This window comes from Felis catus, chromosome E2 (genome assembly GCF_018350175.1).
Source record: "Felis catus isolate Fca126 chromosome E2, F.catus_Fca126_mat1.0, whole genome shotgun sequence".
NCBI lineage: Eukaryota > Metazoa > Chordata > Mammalia > Carnivora > Felidae > Felis > Felis catus.
In genome coordinates, this window is record NC_058382.1 from 598,694 (window position 1) to 616,250 (window position 17,557).

At 45.4% G+C, this 17,557-nt stretch overlaps 1 protein-coding gene across 11 annotated transcripts in view; it reads left to right on the forward strand.

The window, feature by feature from the left end:
* The first annotated feature begins 11,671 nt into the window (after positions 1-11,671).
* The window catches only part of ZNF606 (zinc finger protein 606), a 28,388-nt gene continuing 22,502 nt past the window's right edge, over positions 11,672-17,557 (forward strand). For 4 of the 11 annotated variants that reach the window (XM_045045752.1, XM_006940757.5, XM_019818465.3 and 1 more), the window contains exons 1-5: positions 11,673-12,163; positions 12,324-12,662; positions 13,236-13,342; positions 14,624-14,680; positions 15,216-15,304. In XM_045045752.1, coding sequence (XP_044901687.1) covers positions 13,312-13,342; positions 14,624-14,680; positions 15,216-15,304 — 177 coding nt within the window. In that variant the 5' untranslated portion in view covers positions 11,673-12,163; positions 12,324-12,662; positions 13,236-13,311. Of the gene's footprint in view, positions 12,177-12,323; positions 12,663-13,235; positions 13,343-14,623; positions 14,681-15,215; positions 15,305-17,557 lie in introns of those variants that run through there. The other 7 variants (XM_045045748.1, XM_023245740.2, XM_045045751.1 and 4 more) reach the window with 6 other exon arrangements.

Sequence of the window (17,557 nt, forward strand, 5' to 3'; positions counted from 1 at the left end):
GCTGAATTCTTGTGACTGTGTTGCCCTATATGTGCATTTGGATAAGGGCTTAGAAGGAAACAGAAATGAACATAGCTGATTAATGCGTCTTGGGATATTGTGTGGCTTCTTTTTATGTTCAAAACTGCCACAATTTTACAATAAGTAAAAATACAAAGAGGAGGGGCGCCTGGGTGGCTCAGTCGGTTAAGCGTCCGACTTCGGCTCAGGTCATGATCTCGCGGTCCGTGAGTTTGAGCCCCACGTTGGGCTCTGTGCTGACAGCTCAGAGCCTGGAGCCTGTTTCAGACTCTGTGTCTCCCTCTCTCTCTGGCCCTCCCCCGTTCATGCTCTCTCTCTGTCTCAAAAATAAATAAACGTTAAAAAAAAAAGGACAAAGAGGAGAAAGAAGATCAAATGTCAGTCTGAATCACACAGAAATGGGTGTACGAAGGTAGCAAAACCAAGAGGAAATGTAAATAAATTTAGCAGTCAACACAAGAAGTTAGAAAAAGAAATTCTTTTTTTTTTTAAGTTTATTTATTTATCTTGAGAGAGAGAGTGCACAGGAGCAGTGGAGGGGCAGAGAGAGAGGAAGAGAGAGGAAGAGAGAGTCATCCAAAGCAGGGTCCGCTCAGCATGGAGCCCAACACGGGGCTTGATCCCATAACAGCCACATCATGACCTGAGCCAATACCAAGAGTTGGATGCCTAACTGACTGAGCTACCCAGGTGCCCCAAGAGATTATCTCTAATCAAAGTAGAAGGAAGAATCTAGTAAAGATAAAAGCAGAAAATACATGGTAAAAGGCAACTCTAAGAAAAACAAACTGGATAAATTCCAAACTGATATGATCAAGAAAAATGACACACAGGGACGCCTTGGAGGCTCAGTCGGTTGAGCATCCGACTTCGACTCAGGTCATGATCTCATGGTTCGTGGGTTCTGGTTCTGTGTCGGGCTCTGTGCTGACAGCTCGGAGCCTGGAGTCTGCTTTGGATTCTGTGTCTCCCTCTCTCTCTGCGCCTCCCCCGCTTGAGCTCTGATTTTCAAAAATAAACAAACATTAAAAAAAAATTTAAACAAAAAAATGACACAGATTTACAACACTGGGAATGAAAAGAGAAATACATAAAGAAAATAATATCAAAAAATTGTACATTTTTCTGTTAATATACTTAAAAGATTAGATGAAAAAGACAGTTTTCTAGGAAAATATAATCCTGTCAAGTACAATATTGACTGAAGAACACATTAAACCTAAATAGACTAAACATTTTAGATTAAACTGCAAAAAAATTCTCATTTACCCATACACATAAAATTCTAAGCCTAAACTGTTTATCAGTGAATTATTTCTACCCTTCAAGAAGTAGAAAACTCTTTGATACACAACTGTTCCAGAATATGTAGAAAGCTGAACATTTATCTTTCTTGTGACACCAGTTGTCAAAGCCCAAAGAAAGAACCGTGAAAGGCCAATATCTCTCAGGACTATTAATGCAACAGTTCCAGATCAGATCCTGCCAGTAAAGATAGTAGAGCGAGTGCACTTGAATTTAGAAACATTCACTCCAGGAATTAGGGTGTTGACTATTAGGAAATACATAACTAGAATACCCCGTTGTAGTCAAGCAATGGAGAAAACTAGTCATCTTAATGATTGATGAGAAGTTGATAAAATTTAATATTTAAAGATTATTTAAGGAAAAAAAAACCCTGGTAACAGGAAAAAAATATTTTTATCAAATGATACCAGTTTTAAATAGTGACACTAGCACGGAGGTTGGCAAGCTATGGCCCACAGGCCAAATCTCGCCTGTGTGTTTTTGTAAATCATTTTATTGGAACATAGCCACACCTGCCAATGTCCATATTGTCTACGGCTGCTTTAACAACTAAGGTGGAACTGAGTAGTTGTGAAAGAGATTGCATAGTCTGAAAGGGCCAACTATTTACTAGAAAAGCCTTGCCAATCCCAGATCTAGAGCCATCTCCATTCTATTCAGGGAGGACCAAGGCACGTTTGCTCACAAGTCCTCATGTATGAACAGGAAACTGACAAAAGGAGTACAAATGGACAAGAAATACATGAAGAAGTATATGAGTTCATCACTCATCAAAGAGATGCAAATAAAAATAATGGAAATCAATATTTGGGCAGCTGTTGGGAGGTAGGCAGTATCCTAGGCATGCAGTCTACATTACCTCATTTAATACAAAGATCCTGGAGAGGCAAGTTCTATTATTTCCATTTTATAGATCCAGAAAACACAGTCCAGAGAAGCCAATTGGCAGGTAAGGATTGGCAACAATCTTAAAAGGCCATGTTGGGAATGGCAAAAATAGCAAACAGTGTTGCCTGCCTGGCTCAGTCAGTAGAGCATGGGACTTTTGACCTGGGGGTTGTGAGTTGAAGCCCTACGTTGTGGGTAAAGTTTACTTAAGAAAAAAAAAAAAAAAAGAAAGAAGGGGCGGCTGCATGGCTCAGTCAGTTGAGCGTCCGGCTCTTGATTTCAGCTCAGGTCACGATCTCATGGTCTCGAGATCAAGCCCTACATCAGGCTCAGTGCTGACAGTGTGGAGCCTGTTTGGGATTCTCCCTCTCCCTCTCTCTCTACCCCTCCCCACTCTCTCAGTCACTCTTGCTGTCTCAAAATAAGTAAACATTAAAAAAAAAAAAAAAGAGGGGCGCCTGGGTGGCTCAGTCAATTAAGCAGCTTACTTTGGCTCAGGTAATGATCTCATGGTTCATGGGTTGGAGCCCCGTGTGGGGCTCTGTGCTGACAGCTCAGGAGTGTGGAGTCTGCTTCAGATTCTCCTCTGAGAGTGTCTCCTCTCTCTCTGCCCCTCTCCTGCTCACACTCTGTCTCTCCCCCAAATAAGTAAGTGTTAAAATATTTAAAAAAAGAAAACTTAAAAAATAGTAGGGAAGGATTCTATTCAGCACTCATGGATGGTTATATAGGTTCACTGTCTTTGTAGGGTAGTTAGGCTGGAAATGTCCAGATGTAAAGTAAAGTACGTTCATGGGTTGATTCCTCAATCTCCCCTTTCCAATTTACCCATGGAAATAACTGCCCAGCTATGAAAATGTGGGTGTAGGTTCTTTGTTACGGCATGGTGTGTACTAGCAAAATATCAAATGTTCCCCAAGAGGAGGAAGTTTAATTACGGTGCAAAAATTAAACGGCATATTGTTGTGTGACAAAATTAGGTTCATAACAACACGGATGATCCCAACTGTATGACATTGTAAACCTTTCCCATGGGAGCTCTGTGGAAAAATGTCACCCACATGTTAACAGTTTGTTATCTGTGGGTGGTGGGATTTTAAGCAATATTTTCTCTTTGTCTTTTCCTAAAGGAGTTTAATTTGTTTACAATAAATGTGTATAATTTGAATTTAAAATTTTCATCCAGGAATAGTGTTAAAATAATGAAATCCAAAATTTTCATTGTTCCATGTTACTGGGTGGGAAATAGAATACAGATCATTTATGTGTGTGTAGCCAGAGATACGGTCATTGCTATTAGAGTGGGAGATTGACCTGATAATATACAGGAATGAGTATGTGTGTATGTGAGAGATACAGAGAGATTAAAATTTTTTAAAATGGGGGTGCCTGGGTAGCTCAGTTGGTTAAGCATGTGACTTTGGCTCAGGTCATGATCTCGCGGTTCGTGAGTTTGAGCCCTGTGTTAGGCTCTGTGCTGACAGCTCAGAGCCTGGAGCCTGCTTCACATTCTGTGTCTCCCTCTCTATGCCCCTCCCCTGCTCACCCTCTGTCTGTCTGTCTCTCTCTTTCAAAAATAAACATTAAAAAAATTTTTTTTAATGTATCCACAAAGTAACACACCTGCTTCTTAAAAGCTAGCTGTATGGGCCTCAGCAGCCTGGCCAGAATGCAAATGCCCATCTGGCGACCCTGGTGGACCAAGGCTGGCTCTCCACACCATAGACGTAAGCATGGTGAGTTGGTGTGTCCCTCATTTGTGAGAAGTAAAAACGTCTCCATCATTGGATGTTCAGGACATAAAAATAACTGACAAAACCAGGATGCAGCTAATATGAATTCAAAACAACCAAACAATCAAGGAAAAAGTACAGCCTTTATAGAAGCCCCCCAAATCCACAACTTAACCAAGTCTCTGAATAAAATTTCCATTCCAGTAAGATATTGACCCTTGATGCCTATACATGCTGTTCATAAATATCTACCTGGATAATCTGGTTCACCACTCAGTCCATCCACGCGTCCTGGGATATCCAACTGCAAACACGTCTGACAGCCCAATTATTCTTACCTCCACTGCCATCTGCCTAGGCCACACTGCCATCTTCTCTTTGGAACCAGTGCAGTGGCTTCTCACTGGTCTCCCCATGTCCACTCTTCACTCCTGTGGTCCTTTGTACCCACAAGCAGCCACAGTGAACTTTTCAGAGTACAAACCGGATCACTGTGTTCCTCCTGAGACTTAGGGTCATTTGAAGACTGCAGAGTTCCCAGAACAAGTCATTTCCCAACCTGTATGTCCATGTCTGCCTGCCTTCCTGTCCCCCTGCCACAACACTGCTTGGGTTCCACTGGTCCTGCTCAGTTTCCTTGCACATGCTGATGTACTCTGTGAACCCCATTGGATTCACATTCCATTTGGAACCACGGTCCATTTGAATTCCATTTGGAACCACAGTCAACCTGCCATAACCCTTGGGAGGCTGAGGACCCATCCATCCAGTCTTGGGTTAAGTATCACTTCAGAAAGGCCACTCATGACCAACCAGACCCAGCTGGTCCTTCATCCCACTGTGAAACTTCACACCATATGTCAGAGTTTACAAAGATTTATTTACCTGTTTTTCTGTCTACAGTAGAATACCTACTGAATCCTAACTCCCATCATGCCAGGCCTCTGTGGAGAATGTTCCAGTGATTTTGCATTTCATCCAGATCATGAACAGCCTGCAGGACCCCTCACCTGTGATTCTCACTCTGTATATTAGAACCACAGAGGTAGCTTAAAAAAAAAGTCAATACCAAACTTCTTTTTCCAATTAAGACTAGGAGTATGTGAACAACCTTAGCTCCCAAAGAAACAGAAAAAAAAAAAAAGATACTTTTCTATTGTACCCTAGTGAAGAGAGGTGGGAGCGAGGAAGACTTGAAGAATTCCAAAGGGAGGTGAACTCTCTACAGGTGAGCGCACAGCCGTGCCGGGGACGAATACCTGGTCCAGGTGCAGGTGGCATCAAAGTGGTGGCAATTGATGGAGCAAGTGCACAAAGGAAGAGAGCAGCAGAGCCTTTGACAGCAGTGGGCAGGGGGGACAGAGCCCCAAACGTGGCTTGGAAAAACCCCAAGTGTAAGAGTGATTTTCTGAGAATTGCTTTTCTTGAGAATCCCCTTAGAATTTTGCTGAGTCCTCAGAACAGTGGAATGCTCTGCTCTTAGGTACAAAATCGGCACATTTTTGGCAAACGCGGATCAAGACACAGAACATTTCCATTACCTCAGAAAGTTCTTTCTTGTCCCTTACCAGACAGTTCTTCCATATAGACCCAAAGCGAGCAGTGATTTCTTTTTTTTTTTTATATATGAAATTTATTGACAAATTGGTTTCCATACAACACCCAGTGCTCATCCCAAAAGGTGCCCTCCTCAATACCCATCACCCACTCTCTCCTCCCTCCCACCCCCCATCAACCCTCAGTTTGTTCTCAGTTTTTAACAGTCTCATGCTTTGGCTCTCTCCCACTCTAACCTCTTTTTCGCAAGCAGTGATTTCTATCAGCATGGATTGTTTTTGCCAATTCCGGAATTTCCTAAGGCGAGATTATAATAATATATTTTGTGCATTTTTGTGTCTGCTGCCTCCCTTGGCAAAAAATCTTCGAGACTTCTCTATGTTGTTACATGGATCAGTAATTCTTTTTTGTTGCCGGGTAGTATTTATTCCACTGTATGAACGTAGCACAATTTATCTCTTCTTAGATTGATGGAAATAGGAGACGTTTCCAATTTTGGGTTACTTTGAATGAAGCTGCTATGAATGTATTTATCACATAGGACATAGGCTTTCGTTTCTCTGGGATAAATTCCTAGAGGTGACATGGCTGGGTTACAGAGTAGATGTATGCTCAGCTTTTTAAGAAATGATCAGTTCCACAAAGTGGCTGTCAGTTCCACAAAGTGATGCGAGTCCCGGCCCTGTGTTATCAGCATTCCGGCTGCTCCACGTCCTCACCACAATCTGGCATTGTCCGTCGTTTTCATTTTGGCTGCTCCGGTGAGTGTGTAGTGACAGCTCATTCTGGTTTGTGGACCAATGGCAGCTAACCCTTTTTCATGTGCTTATTGACTACTTGGCATTGTTTATTCAAGCCTCTTGCCTATTTTTTGTTAGGTTGTTTGTCTTTATTATTGAGTTATAGTAGTTGTGTATATGTTCTGGATACAAGTCCTTTGTTAAATGTGTATGTTACGAATATAACCAAAATTTTAGCAAACTGAATCCAGTAATATAATAATAAAATAATGGAAACAAGTCTTGGGGCAGGGCACCTGGGTGGTTTAGTCTGTTAAGCATCTGACTTTGGTCAGGTCATAATCTCACGGTTCCTGAGTTTGAGCCCTGCATTGGGCTCTATGCTGTCAGTGTAGAGCCGTCTTTGGATCCTCTGTCTCCCTTTCTTTCTGCCCCTCCCCTGCACTCTCTCTCTCTCAAAAATAAACATTAAAAAAAAAGTCTTGGGACCCCTGGGTGGCTCAGTCAGTTGAGTGTCTGACTTTGGCTCAGGTAATAATCTCATGTTTCATCAGCTTGAGCCCCACATCAGGCTTTAGTTAGCAGAAGTCCTGCTTCAGATTCTCTGTCTCCCTCTCTGCCCCTCCCCCGCGTGCACACATGCTCTCTCTCAAAGATAAGTAAATGAACACTAAAGAAAAAAAAAAAAGAGGGGAGCCTTCGTGTTTAAGTCAGTTAAGCATCCGACTTCAGATAATGATCTCATGGTTTGTGAGTTCGGGCTCTGCGTTGGGCTCTGTGCTGACAGCTGAGAGCCTGGAGCCTGCTTCAGATTCTGTGTCTCCCTCTCTCTCTGTCCCTCCCCTACTCATGTTCTGTCTCTGTCTCTCAAAAATGAACAAATGTTAAAAAAAGTAAAATTAAAAAAATTTAAAAAAGAAAAAAGTCATGACCATGTGGGGTTATCTCAAGAATTCAGGGTTGATTTAATCAAAATCAATAAATATACTTCACTATATTAACAAGCTAAAAAGAAAAGTGTATGATTATCTCAATACATGTAGAAAAATTGACAAAATCCAACAATCATTCCTGATTTAAAAAACAGGGGTGCCTGAGTGGCTCAGTCGGTTAAGTGACTTCAACTCAGGTCATGATCTCGCAGTTTGTGGGTTCGAGCCCTGTGTCGGGCTTTGTGCTGACAGCTCAGAGCTTGGAGCCTGCTTTGGATTCTGTGTCTCCTTCTCTCTCTGCCCCTTCCCCTGTACTCATGCTCTATCTCTCTATGTCTCTGAAAAATGAATAGACCTTAAAAAAAATTAAACTAAAAAATTTTTTTAATGTTTATTTCTGAGACAGAGACAGAGCATGAGTGGGGGAGGGGCAGAGAGAGAGGGAGACACAGAATCCGAAGCAGGCTCCAGGCTCTGAGCTGTCAGCACAGTCCGACGCCGGGCTCGAACCCACAAACCGTGAGATCATGACCTGAGCCCAAGTCGGTCGCTCAACCGACTGAGCCACCCAGGGACCTCTAAAGTTAAAAAAAATTTAAAACAAAACACAACTCTCACCAAACTTAGAATAGAAGGCAATATCCTCAACCTGACAAAGGACATCTACATCCACAGGTAATATCATACCTCTTGGTAAAAAACTGAATGCTTTATCCCTAAGATTAGAACAGGGCAAGGATGTCTGTTCTCACCAGTTCTATTCAACATTATAATGGAGGTTCTGGCCAAGGTAATTGGCAAGAAAGAGGAATAAAAGGAATCTAGATTGGAAAATACATTTAAAAAAATCCTTCTTTGTGTCAAAAGACATCATAAACAAAGTAAAAGGTAAGTCACAACTTGGAAAGCATATATTCCTAATAAAAGATTAGTGTCAAATTTATGTAAAGAACTTCTACAAACCAGTAAGAAAAAGACAACCCTAGGGAAAAATGCATGGAAGAAGTGGGAACTTAATTCAGGGAGAGAAAACACAAATGCTTGAAACTATGAAAAGATTCTGAACCTCACCAACAAGAGAACAGCAAACATATCACAATGAAATACCATTTCCTACCCATGAATCTGGCAAAAATTTTAAAAAGTGACACTACCAAGCATTGGTGAGTATGTGGAACAAGTGGAACTCTAACCGTTGCCAGTGGGCATATGAAAAGGTGAAATCCTGGGGCACCTGGGTGGCTCAGTGAGTTAAGCATCAGACTTCAGCTCAGGTCATGATCTAATGTTTCATGGATTCAGGCCCCATGTCAGGCACTGTGCTGACAGCTCAGAGCCTGGAGCCTGCTCCGGATTCTGTGTCTCTCTGCCCATCCCCTGCTTGCACCCTCTCTTTCTCTCAAAAATAATCATTAAAGGGGTGCCTGGGTGGCGCAGTCGGTTAAGCGTCCGACTTCAGCCAGGTCACGATCTCGCGGTCTGTGAGTTCGAGCCCCGCGTCGGGCTCTGGGCTGATGGCTCAGATTCTGTGGAGCCTGTTTCCGATTCTGTGTCTCCCTCTCTCTCTGCCCTTCCCCTGTTCATGCTCTGTCTCTCTCTGTCCCAAAAATAAATAAACGTTGAAAAAAAAATTAAAAAAAATCATTAAAAAAATTTTTTAAAAGACAAGGTGAAATCATTTTGGAAACAAGGTGACCTATCTATCAATGTTGGACATAAATATTCATGCCCTCAGTACCGCTCTGAGGGGTACCCCAGAGAAACGCTGCATGTGTCCATAAGGAGACCTGTATATGAATGTTCATAGCTACATCATTTACAGTAGCTGGAAGCCTTTTGCTTGCAGTGCTCTTGCCCCCACCCCACCCCCCATATCTGTATGGCTGGTTTTCCCCCTGACTTTAGGGCTTTACTTGCAGATTACCTTCTCAGTGGGGCCTTCCCTAAGACTTCAACTTAAAACCCCAACCATTCTCCCCAGCATTCCTTGCCCCCCTTCCCTACTTGGCCCTTAACAGTTATCCCCATCTGATGTGTTATATATTTTACTTATTTTTCTGTTGCACATTCTCCTGTAGAATGTGAGCTCCATGAAGGCAGAGGTTTTGTGATTTTTATCCACGGCTTTATTCCCAGTTCCTTGCATAGTAGGTTCTTTAATGAAAATTTAATGAACGAACCTAAGTGTCCATCAAAAGTAGATGGGATAGGGGTACGTGGGTGGCTCAGTTGGTTAAGTGTCCAACTTCAGCTCAGGTCATGATATCATGGTTCATGAGTTCGAGCCCCACATCAGGCTCTGTGCTGACAACTCAGAGTCTGGATGGAGCCTGCTTGGGATTCTGCGTCTCCCTCTCTCTCTGCCCCTCCCCCGCTCACACTTGGTCTCTCCTTCTCAAAAATAAATATTAAAAAAAAAAATGGGATAAACAAGTTGTGGTACACTCATTCAAAAGGAAACTAGATAGCAGTGAAAATAAATGAAATAGAGCCTCACATATCAAAAAGGAAAAATCTCGCAATGGTAAACACACAGAGCAAAAAATTTAAGTTGCAGATAAAATCTTGTATTGATATATTTATATGAATGCAAAAAATGCACAGTAAATGTTTTGTATTGCTCTGGGATACACATATGTTGTAAAGTTTCAGAAACAATAATCCACATCTCATTCAGGATAATGGCTGTTTCTAGAAAGTGGTTTCTGTCAAAGAGGGGAACACAGGTTTCAGCTGCATGGATAATGTCCTATTTTTTTTTTTTTTCCAGGTTAGGAGTGCTTTCACTGAAATCCATACAATTTTATTATGTTTTACGTGTTTTTCTTTTTATTATTATTTTAATGTTTATTTATTTATTTTAATGTTTATTTTTGAGAGAGAGCATGAACATGGGAGGAGCAGAGAGAAAGGGAGACACAGAATCAGAAGCAGGCTCCAGGCTCTAAGCTGTCAGCACAGAGCCTAACCTGGGGGCTGGAACTCATAAACACTTGAGATCATGACCCCAGCTGAAGCCTGACGCCTAACCAACTGAGCCACCCAGTCGGTGGCTCAGTTTAAAATACTGTCTGTCACGGGGGCGCCTGGGTGGCTCAGTCAGTTAAGTGTCCAACTTTTGTTCATTTGGGCTCAGGTCAAGATTTTGAGGTTCGTGAGTTCCAGCCCCGCACTGGGCTCTGTGTTGGCAGTATGGAGCCTGCTTGGGATTCTTTCTCTCTCCCTCTGCCTCTCCTAACTTGCGCATTCTTTCTGAAAATAAATAAATAAACTTAATTTAAAAATACTAAGGGGGGCGCCTGGGTTGCTTAGTTGGTTGAGCATCTAACTTTGGCTTAGGTCATGATCTCATGGTTCATGAGTTTGAGCCCCGCATGGGACTCTGTGCTGACAGCTCAGAGCCTGGAGCCTGCTTTGGATTCTGAGTCTCTCCGCCGGCCCCTCCCCTGCTTGTGCTCTCTTTCTGTCTCTCAAAAATAAATAAACATTAAAAAAAAAAAAAATACTAACGTCCACAACTGGATGCGGATCACCACCACTTTGATCCAAGCTGTCCTTTTTTCATTTTGATTACTACATTAGTTTCAAGGGTCTGACCCCTCACGGTCTCTCTGACCACTGTGCTGTTCCCCCAACTGAGTAGTCAAAACTAGGGTGGACGAATGCACAGGCCAAGATGAATCAGGAACAAGGAGGAAAAGGTGGGGGAGCCAGGGAAGCTTGGGGGTGAGGGTCACCTCAAACACGGGTGGGAAAGATGTTCCAACAGGGTCCCCAAGGGCTGTCAATGTTGGGGGGGGGTTCCAGGCTCAGCTAGGGCTGGAGGGGGTGGTGGCCCAGGGATCCTCCCCGTGCTGGATGAGGAGCCTTTTGGTCGTCCCCGTCCGTGCTCTTGAGTAGTGGTTTGAGTGACAGTCGCTGAGGCAGAGATTTTGTTAGCCATGTTCCCTGCTGTTCTTCAGCGCGGCTCAGTAAACGCTGACTCCAGGAAACATCCCAACATAGGTCGATGGTAACGCAGGCTGCCATAAAGCTTCGCCGTCCAGGAAGAGATTTGGGAACAATTCCTTATGTTTTAAAAGGCTTTATGCGAGAAGCTTAAAACCAGGTTCTTCATTTGAAAAGGAGTATCAGAACAGCTATGTTGAATGAAAGGACCCCTTGAATGCGTTCAGGCCTGCGTCTGGGACGCGTTAAACGATCAGACTTCGTCAAGTTTGCACTGGTGAGCCGCCATTTCACAGACGGGCAAACTGAGGCTCGCGGGGCCGCGATCTACCCAAGCCTTTCCAAGATGGGCAGCGGCGGCGGGGAGGGCCGTCTAGGCCCCGGACAGTACCGTCGGCTCGCCGGCGGCTGTGATACTAGCCGCCGAGGTAAGCCCCAGGCGCCGCGGTGGCCGGACTCGCGGCGGAGTTGCTCGGAGGACGTGCCATGGCGACGCTTCCGGACCAACCGGAAGCCCACTGCCCAGAACTACAACTCCCGGCAGTCCGCGCGACGCGTCCTGGTCGACGCCGGGGGAGCGGCCGCCATTGTCCGCCGCCGAGGTGAGGCGGTCGCCCAGGCGGTGGGGTCGCCGCCGTTGCCGCCGTGGGAGCCAGGAGGTTGGGAGAACAAGCGCGAAGACGCGGCGCCTGCAGTCGGGGCCGGCGCGGATCCCGCGCCTGCCCCTTCCGCGTCGGCTTCGCGCCCCTGTTTCCCTTGGTTCTGCGACCCTCCCGCCTCCCGCCTCTGGGCTCGCGGCCGCGCTGGGCCGGCTGGGCGGGCCCCGGTGAGCCCTGCACGTCGGGCCTGGCGCTGGGTAGTAGCCGTCGGCTTAGCGCGCCTTTGTCTGCCCCGCCGCGCGTGAAGATCCCAAGCGTACCGCCAGGCCGAACCTTGGAGCGGAACAAAAGCCCGAAGCGAAGCGGCGAAGCGACCCCAAGCTTGCTAAGTCGTTTGCCTCGAGCGGCGGGGACCGGCCCGCAGGGGTGGGAAGCAGGTAAGGCCAGCAGGTAAGGCCGGCCGCTCGCGGGTGCGGACTCCCGAGCATCGCCTCCGCCTCCGGTGGTGCCTAAGAGATCGGGCGGGAGGCCAGGCAGCAGGTGATGCGGCGCCTCTGAGGCCGTTAAAGGGAATAATAAACACCTTTCTTTCCTCAGCGGGTGTTTCTCGTCCGCGCGGGTTCAGCTAAGGCGCCGAGGGACGACGGCGACCGTGGGAGGGGGACAATCCCCGATTCTCTTCACCGTGCAGTGACGGCGGACTTGGTTAGGTTGCAAACAGCGGTGTGGAATCGTTTGCCTACTTTGAGTTTTGGCGCAGATCCCGGTGTTCCTGGGGCCAGCAGGCGTCCTGGTGCTTTATACTCCCAGGAATCCGCAGAGCTCTGACAGTTGGCCCTCGTACCCTCGAGAGGTCTCGGGACTTGCACAAAGACTTGGAACCGACGGACTTTGTGGTCTGGGCTCCACATCAGGAAACGGACAGACTTGGGCCCGGTAGGTCTTGCCGGTTGAGTTCTTGTTTCCCTCCTCCCTTCCTCCCTTTTAGATAAAGGTTGCATAACAGAAAATCATTTTAGAGTACAGTTCAGTGGTTTTTGTTGTGTATTCAGAAAGTTGTGCAATAATAACTACTATCTACCAGAACATTTTCATCACCTCCTATAAGAAACCACCCGCACCATTAAGTGGTCACTCCGCATTTCTCCCTCCCTGCCCAGCTCTTGGCAACCATTGATTTCTTTGGGGGGGGGGGGGTGTGCAGGTGGATTTTACAGTAGTTTTTGTCAAATCAACCAAAAAGTAACCTCGAGGTTGTCACTGACTGTCTGTTAACAACCACTGACAAATTTATACCCTCTCATTCTGGAGTGTGGTCTTTTTTTCAGCTTATTCAAGTCACTCTTCATTTATGTCCTGGAATTCTGTTGTTTTTGTCACGTAAATTCTGTTTTCTTACAATGCTCCCTACAAGTCTTTTGTTGCTTCCTTGGATGGGCTGTGTTCTTTGTTCCCACTGGCTCTTCTGTGACAAAGGACCAATTTTGTCTTTTCCATTTTTGTCATTAGGTTGGTATTGCAATTGTCTGTGAATCACCTTAATCCAGTGCTTTTGGCCAGGCACCTGGTGGATTGATCCTGTGGGATGGCAGCTGTCAATCCGTGGGCCTCCTGGGGTAAGTCCCAATTCTGTGTCTTCCGGGCCTCCTCAGTGGTGAACCTGCTGCAGCCAGGGGTCAGAGCTAGGGAGGGACTGAGAGTTTTGGGGGATTGGAGGGAGTCTCTCTGTCTTGGTATAGAATTAGAACTGAGTGAGATTAAAAAAAAAAAAAAAGACAACTTGGTTGTTGGTGAAAAAGGAAAGTGGTTAGTGTAAAAGACAGTGTTATTTTGTATATCTATAGTCTTAAGATGTGTTAGTGGTTCTAAGAGATTTTCTACTGATTTGTGGGATTGCTTAGAAGACAGACATACATACAGTCAGAATTTCTCTATCATTGCCATATTTTTTAATTTAGTGTTGTTTCTCATTTATGTAGCAGTGGCATGTAATTTAAGAACAATGTTAAATAGCGTGGTGTCAGTGATGTGTTATCTTTAAGTGAGGTTTCATGTATTTATCACTAAAGACATCAAGGGAGTATCTTACTACTTAGATTATTATTTTTATTTTATATATTTTTTAATTAATTATTTTTTCATGTTTATTCATTTTTGAGAGAGAGAGACACACACACAGTGCCAGCAGGGAAGGGGCAGAGAGAGAGGGAGACACAGAATCCAAAGCAGGCTCCAGGATCTGAGCTGTCAGCTCAGAGCCGGATGCAGGGCTCCAACCCACTAATGGTGAGATCATGACCTGAGTGGTCAGATGCTTAACTGACTGAGCCAACCAGGTGCCCCTCTACTTAGATTATTTTTAAAATTGGGTAACCTTAAACATTTTATCAGATACTTCTTCAGCCATTCAAGTGATTCTATTCTTCTATTTATTATTTTTATTATTAAAAAAATTTTTTTTAATGTTTATTTTTGAGAGAGAGCATGAGCAGGGGAGGGGCAGAGAGAGAGGGAGACACAGAATCCTAAGCAGGCCCAGGCTCTGAGCTGTCACTACAGAGCCAAACGCAGGACTTGAACTCAAGAGCAGTGAGATCATGCCCTGAGCCAAAGTTGGACACTCAACCGACTGAGCCACCCAGATGCCGCCAAGTGATTCTACTCTTGATTCTTCTTGGCTATATCATGTCAGATTTTTGGGTAATGACTTACCTGTGTATTTCTAGTATAAATCTAGCTTGTTATGTTGGATTTTGTTACATGCCTTGGGCTCTGTTTACGGAACTTCGTTACACCCATTAGTGAGACAGATCTGCTTTTCTATTTTGTTGCCTTTAGTCACTGGGATTGTTGTCACAGTGGCTTTTCTTTACTTGTCCCAACCTGATCTGGTGCAGGTGTCCTTACTGACCAGTCCTGGGGAATGGCGGCTGTTCACCCGTGGACCTCCTGGGGTGAGTCAAAAGCCTGTGTCCCCATTGGCCACGTTTGCTGCTGTGTCATGCTTCTTCCAGCAGTGACCTGCTGTGGCCAGGGATTGGAGCTGGGGAGCCAGGTGGGGATTTAGGGCAGGGGGGGTTCTGGTCCAGGTCTCTCTGTGCAGAGCGGGAACAGGGACGGATCAGAACATTCCACTGGGTGATAGAGTGATGGTGACACCTCCAGGAGAAGGGTGCATGAGAATAAGTGTGTGGCCATTTACAGCTCGGGCTCAGAAAGGATGTGAACTGGTACTACTTCTCAGAGATGGTGCTTCTGGGCAAAGGGGGCCAGTGCAGGACTCATGTTTAGGAACATTACTTCTCTTCTCTGAGCCCCATTTCCTTCATCTATAAAATGAGGAGTCTCTTTCTTTGCCCAATGGACACGGCTAGGAACTAGCTCTCCCTCAGCGCACTCCCTGCCCCCGCCGTCACCCCGACCAGGAAGGACTCGTCAGCATACTTCCGGTGGGGAGAGCTGCCTCCGTGACTTTGTTTTCCTCCCCAGCTCTGTGTCCTCAGGACTCTGCCTGGCCTGTGGAAGAGAGCCCCAAGGAGGAGAGGAAGGTCACTGGGCTCCCGACAGCCCAGGTCCAGGTGAGTCAGGCATCTGCTTTTTCCTGAAGGGCTGTCCTGTACCCTGGGGTGTCCAGGTTGTCCCCCACCATCCTAGTCTTTGTGTTCTTAAGTTTATAGCAGCCAGACTTTGCCTAAAGAAAGAGTCGGCCAGAAGTTGATTGCTTTCAAAGCACTGACAGGGAGAATTCAAACAGTTTTCTGTGACTTGGGACCACATTATCGACCAGCCTGTTCACAGAACTGAGCCCTGGCAATGCCGTGTGTTGTTTTGGTGGACGAGGGGCAGCCCCTTTGGCCGGCAGCAGCCCCCTTTTCTCCTCCCACCTTACCTCATGTATTCAGTGCCATATTGGGTTGATGCTGTCCTGTGAGCTCCGTGCTTGCTGGGCAGAGAACATGGATAAGTCCAAGCCCTGGTCCTGAGGAATTCTCAGTCCCCTTTCCCAAGGTGGTTCAGTCAGCTACTGAGGCCTCATGGCCTGCTGGTGCCACACCTGTGGTTCAGGACATGGGCCTGAGATGCTTAGGGAGGCCCCAAGCCTTGGAGAGGCTGAGCCCAACTAAGGCCTCGAGAAGTGGGAGACGTCTGCATAAAGTCACTGGGGCACAGAGCAGCTGGAGTCCTGCTGTGGGGAGGGATGCTGCCCGGGAGACATGATGCACTTGGACCAAGAGGTTAAGGGGACTGCAGGGGCCTGGCCTTTTGTGACCCTGCCCGTGTGTGTTGGGTGAGGGTGGGGGCACCGCATGACCAGCATCTGGGTGAAGGATGACCCTAATTAGAATTGAGGATGCAGAGGCCAGGATGAACCTAACCAGGCCCTGAATGCCTACTGTGGAGCCAGGGCTCCATTCTGGTGGTAATAAAGAGCTTCCTAAGTGCAGTGAGCACTTAGGCCATTGTCTAAAATGTGGCTGGAAGGGTGTCCCTGGCAGGAATGTGGGGGGAACGGGGTCGTGGGAAGCAGGCTGGCATTTCAGGTGTCAGTGTGACCAGGGCCTGGGAGCAAGACCTTAAGAGGTGTAAGGGAGTTGATGCAGGGTAACTTTGAGACTATTAGCATGTGAGGATGGGTCCTGAGAGGAATATGACAGGAGACATGATATGGAAGAGGTGGCAGGAAATGGGATAGCAGAGTTGATGATACTGGAAAGATGTCCACTCCTTTTTCTCCTGCCCAGCCTCTTCATTAGAGACACCCACTTAAGAAAAACCAATTGTTTTAATGACTTTATTAAAATATTCAAATACCATAAAAGCGTATAGTTCTGTGGGTTTTTGTATAGTCACAGAATTATGCAACTATTACCAACCAGTATCTATTTCTGGTTCTGCTTCTAGAACATTTTTCATCCCCAAAAGAAATTCTATACCCATTAGCAGTCACTCCCTGTTCCTACCACCTTCGACCCCTGGCAACGACTCATGCACTTTCTTTATGTGTTTGTCTCTCCTGGACATTTCACATAAAGGGAATCATATGATATATGACCTTTTGCGTTTGGTTTCTATCACTTAGCATATTTTTAAGGATCATTTATGTTGCAGTACATATCAGTATTTTATTTATTTATATGATTCAGAGGCAGCCATTTTTAACTTACTGTTTTTGGTTCCTTAGGGTTGTCTCCATATTTCTAAATGAGATTTTCATCCTGATTCATGAAATTTACATTTACTATTGGCTCCCTACTATGAAAAATGAAGAAAAATAGTTTTGTTACCATATTTAGGTTTTATTTGCTAAGTTTAAATAATGGATCAAACAAATGTAAGGTACTGAGGTATAAAATTATTAGTAACTTCTCTACGTAACTTAATGCCTCCCCCCCAAATTAAAAATATATGATGAAATTTCCCATGGTTTCAAAGCTGACTGGTGAAGTACATCGTAAGTATGCTGTCCTCACGTGGCAGCACGGCTGTCCCGGGGAGCAGAGGGCCTGAACCACGTGGTGCAGAGTGGTGGTTGTCTGGCATCAGAACTCGGGCAGCTTTGATGTTCACGGCTGATATGTTATATAGTCATTTTTAGATTCTGTAAAAGAATTGGCAATGAGGCAAGGCTGAAAGATGGGCCCTGAATCAGTCGCTTGGGAACAAAAGTTAGTTGTAATAAAATGCTGTGAAGAAGTCTTAATAACCACTGGGCTGCACCCTGCTGTTAATTTATGTGAGGGTTCCTGAGAATTATTAGGGTTAATGCTGAGAAAATAAAATGGAGAATTAAAATAACAACACCCTCCAGTGTCTGAAGAGTTGTGATTTCT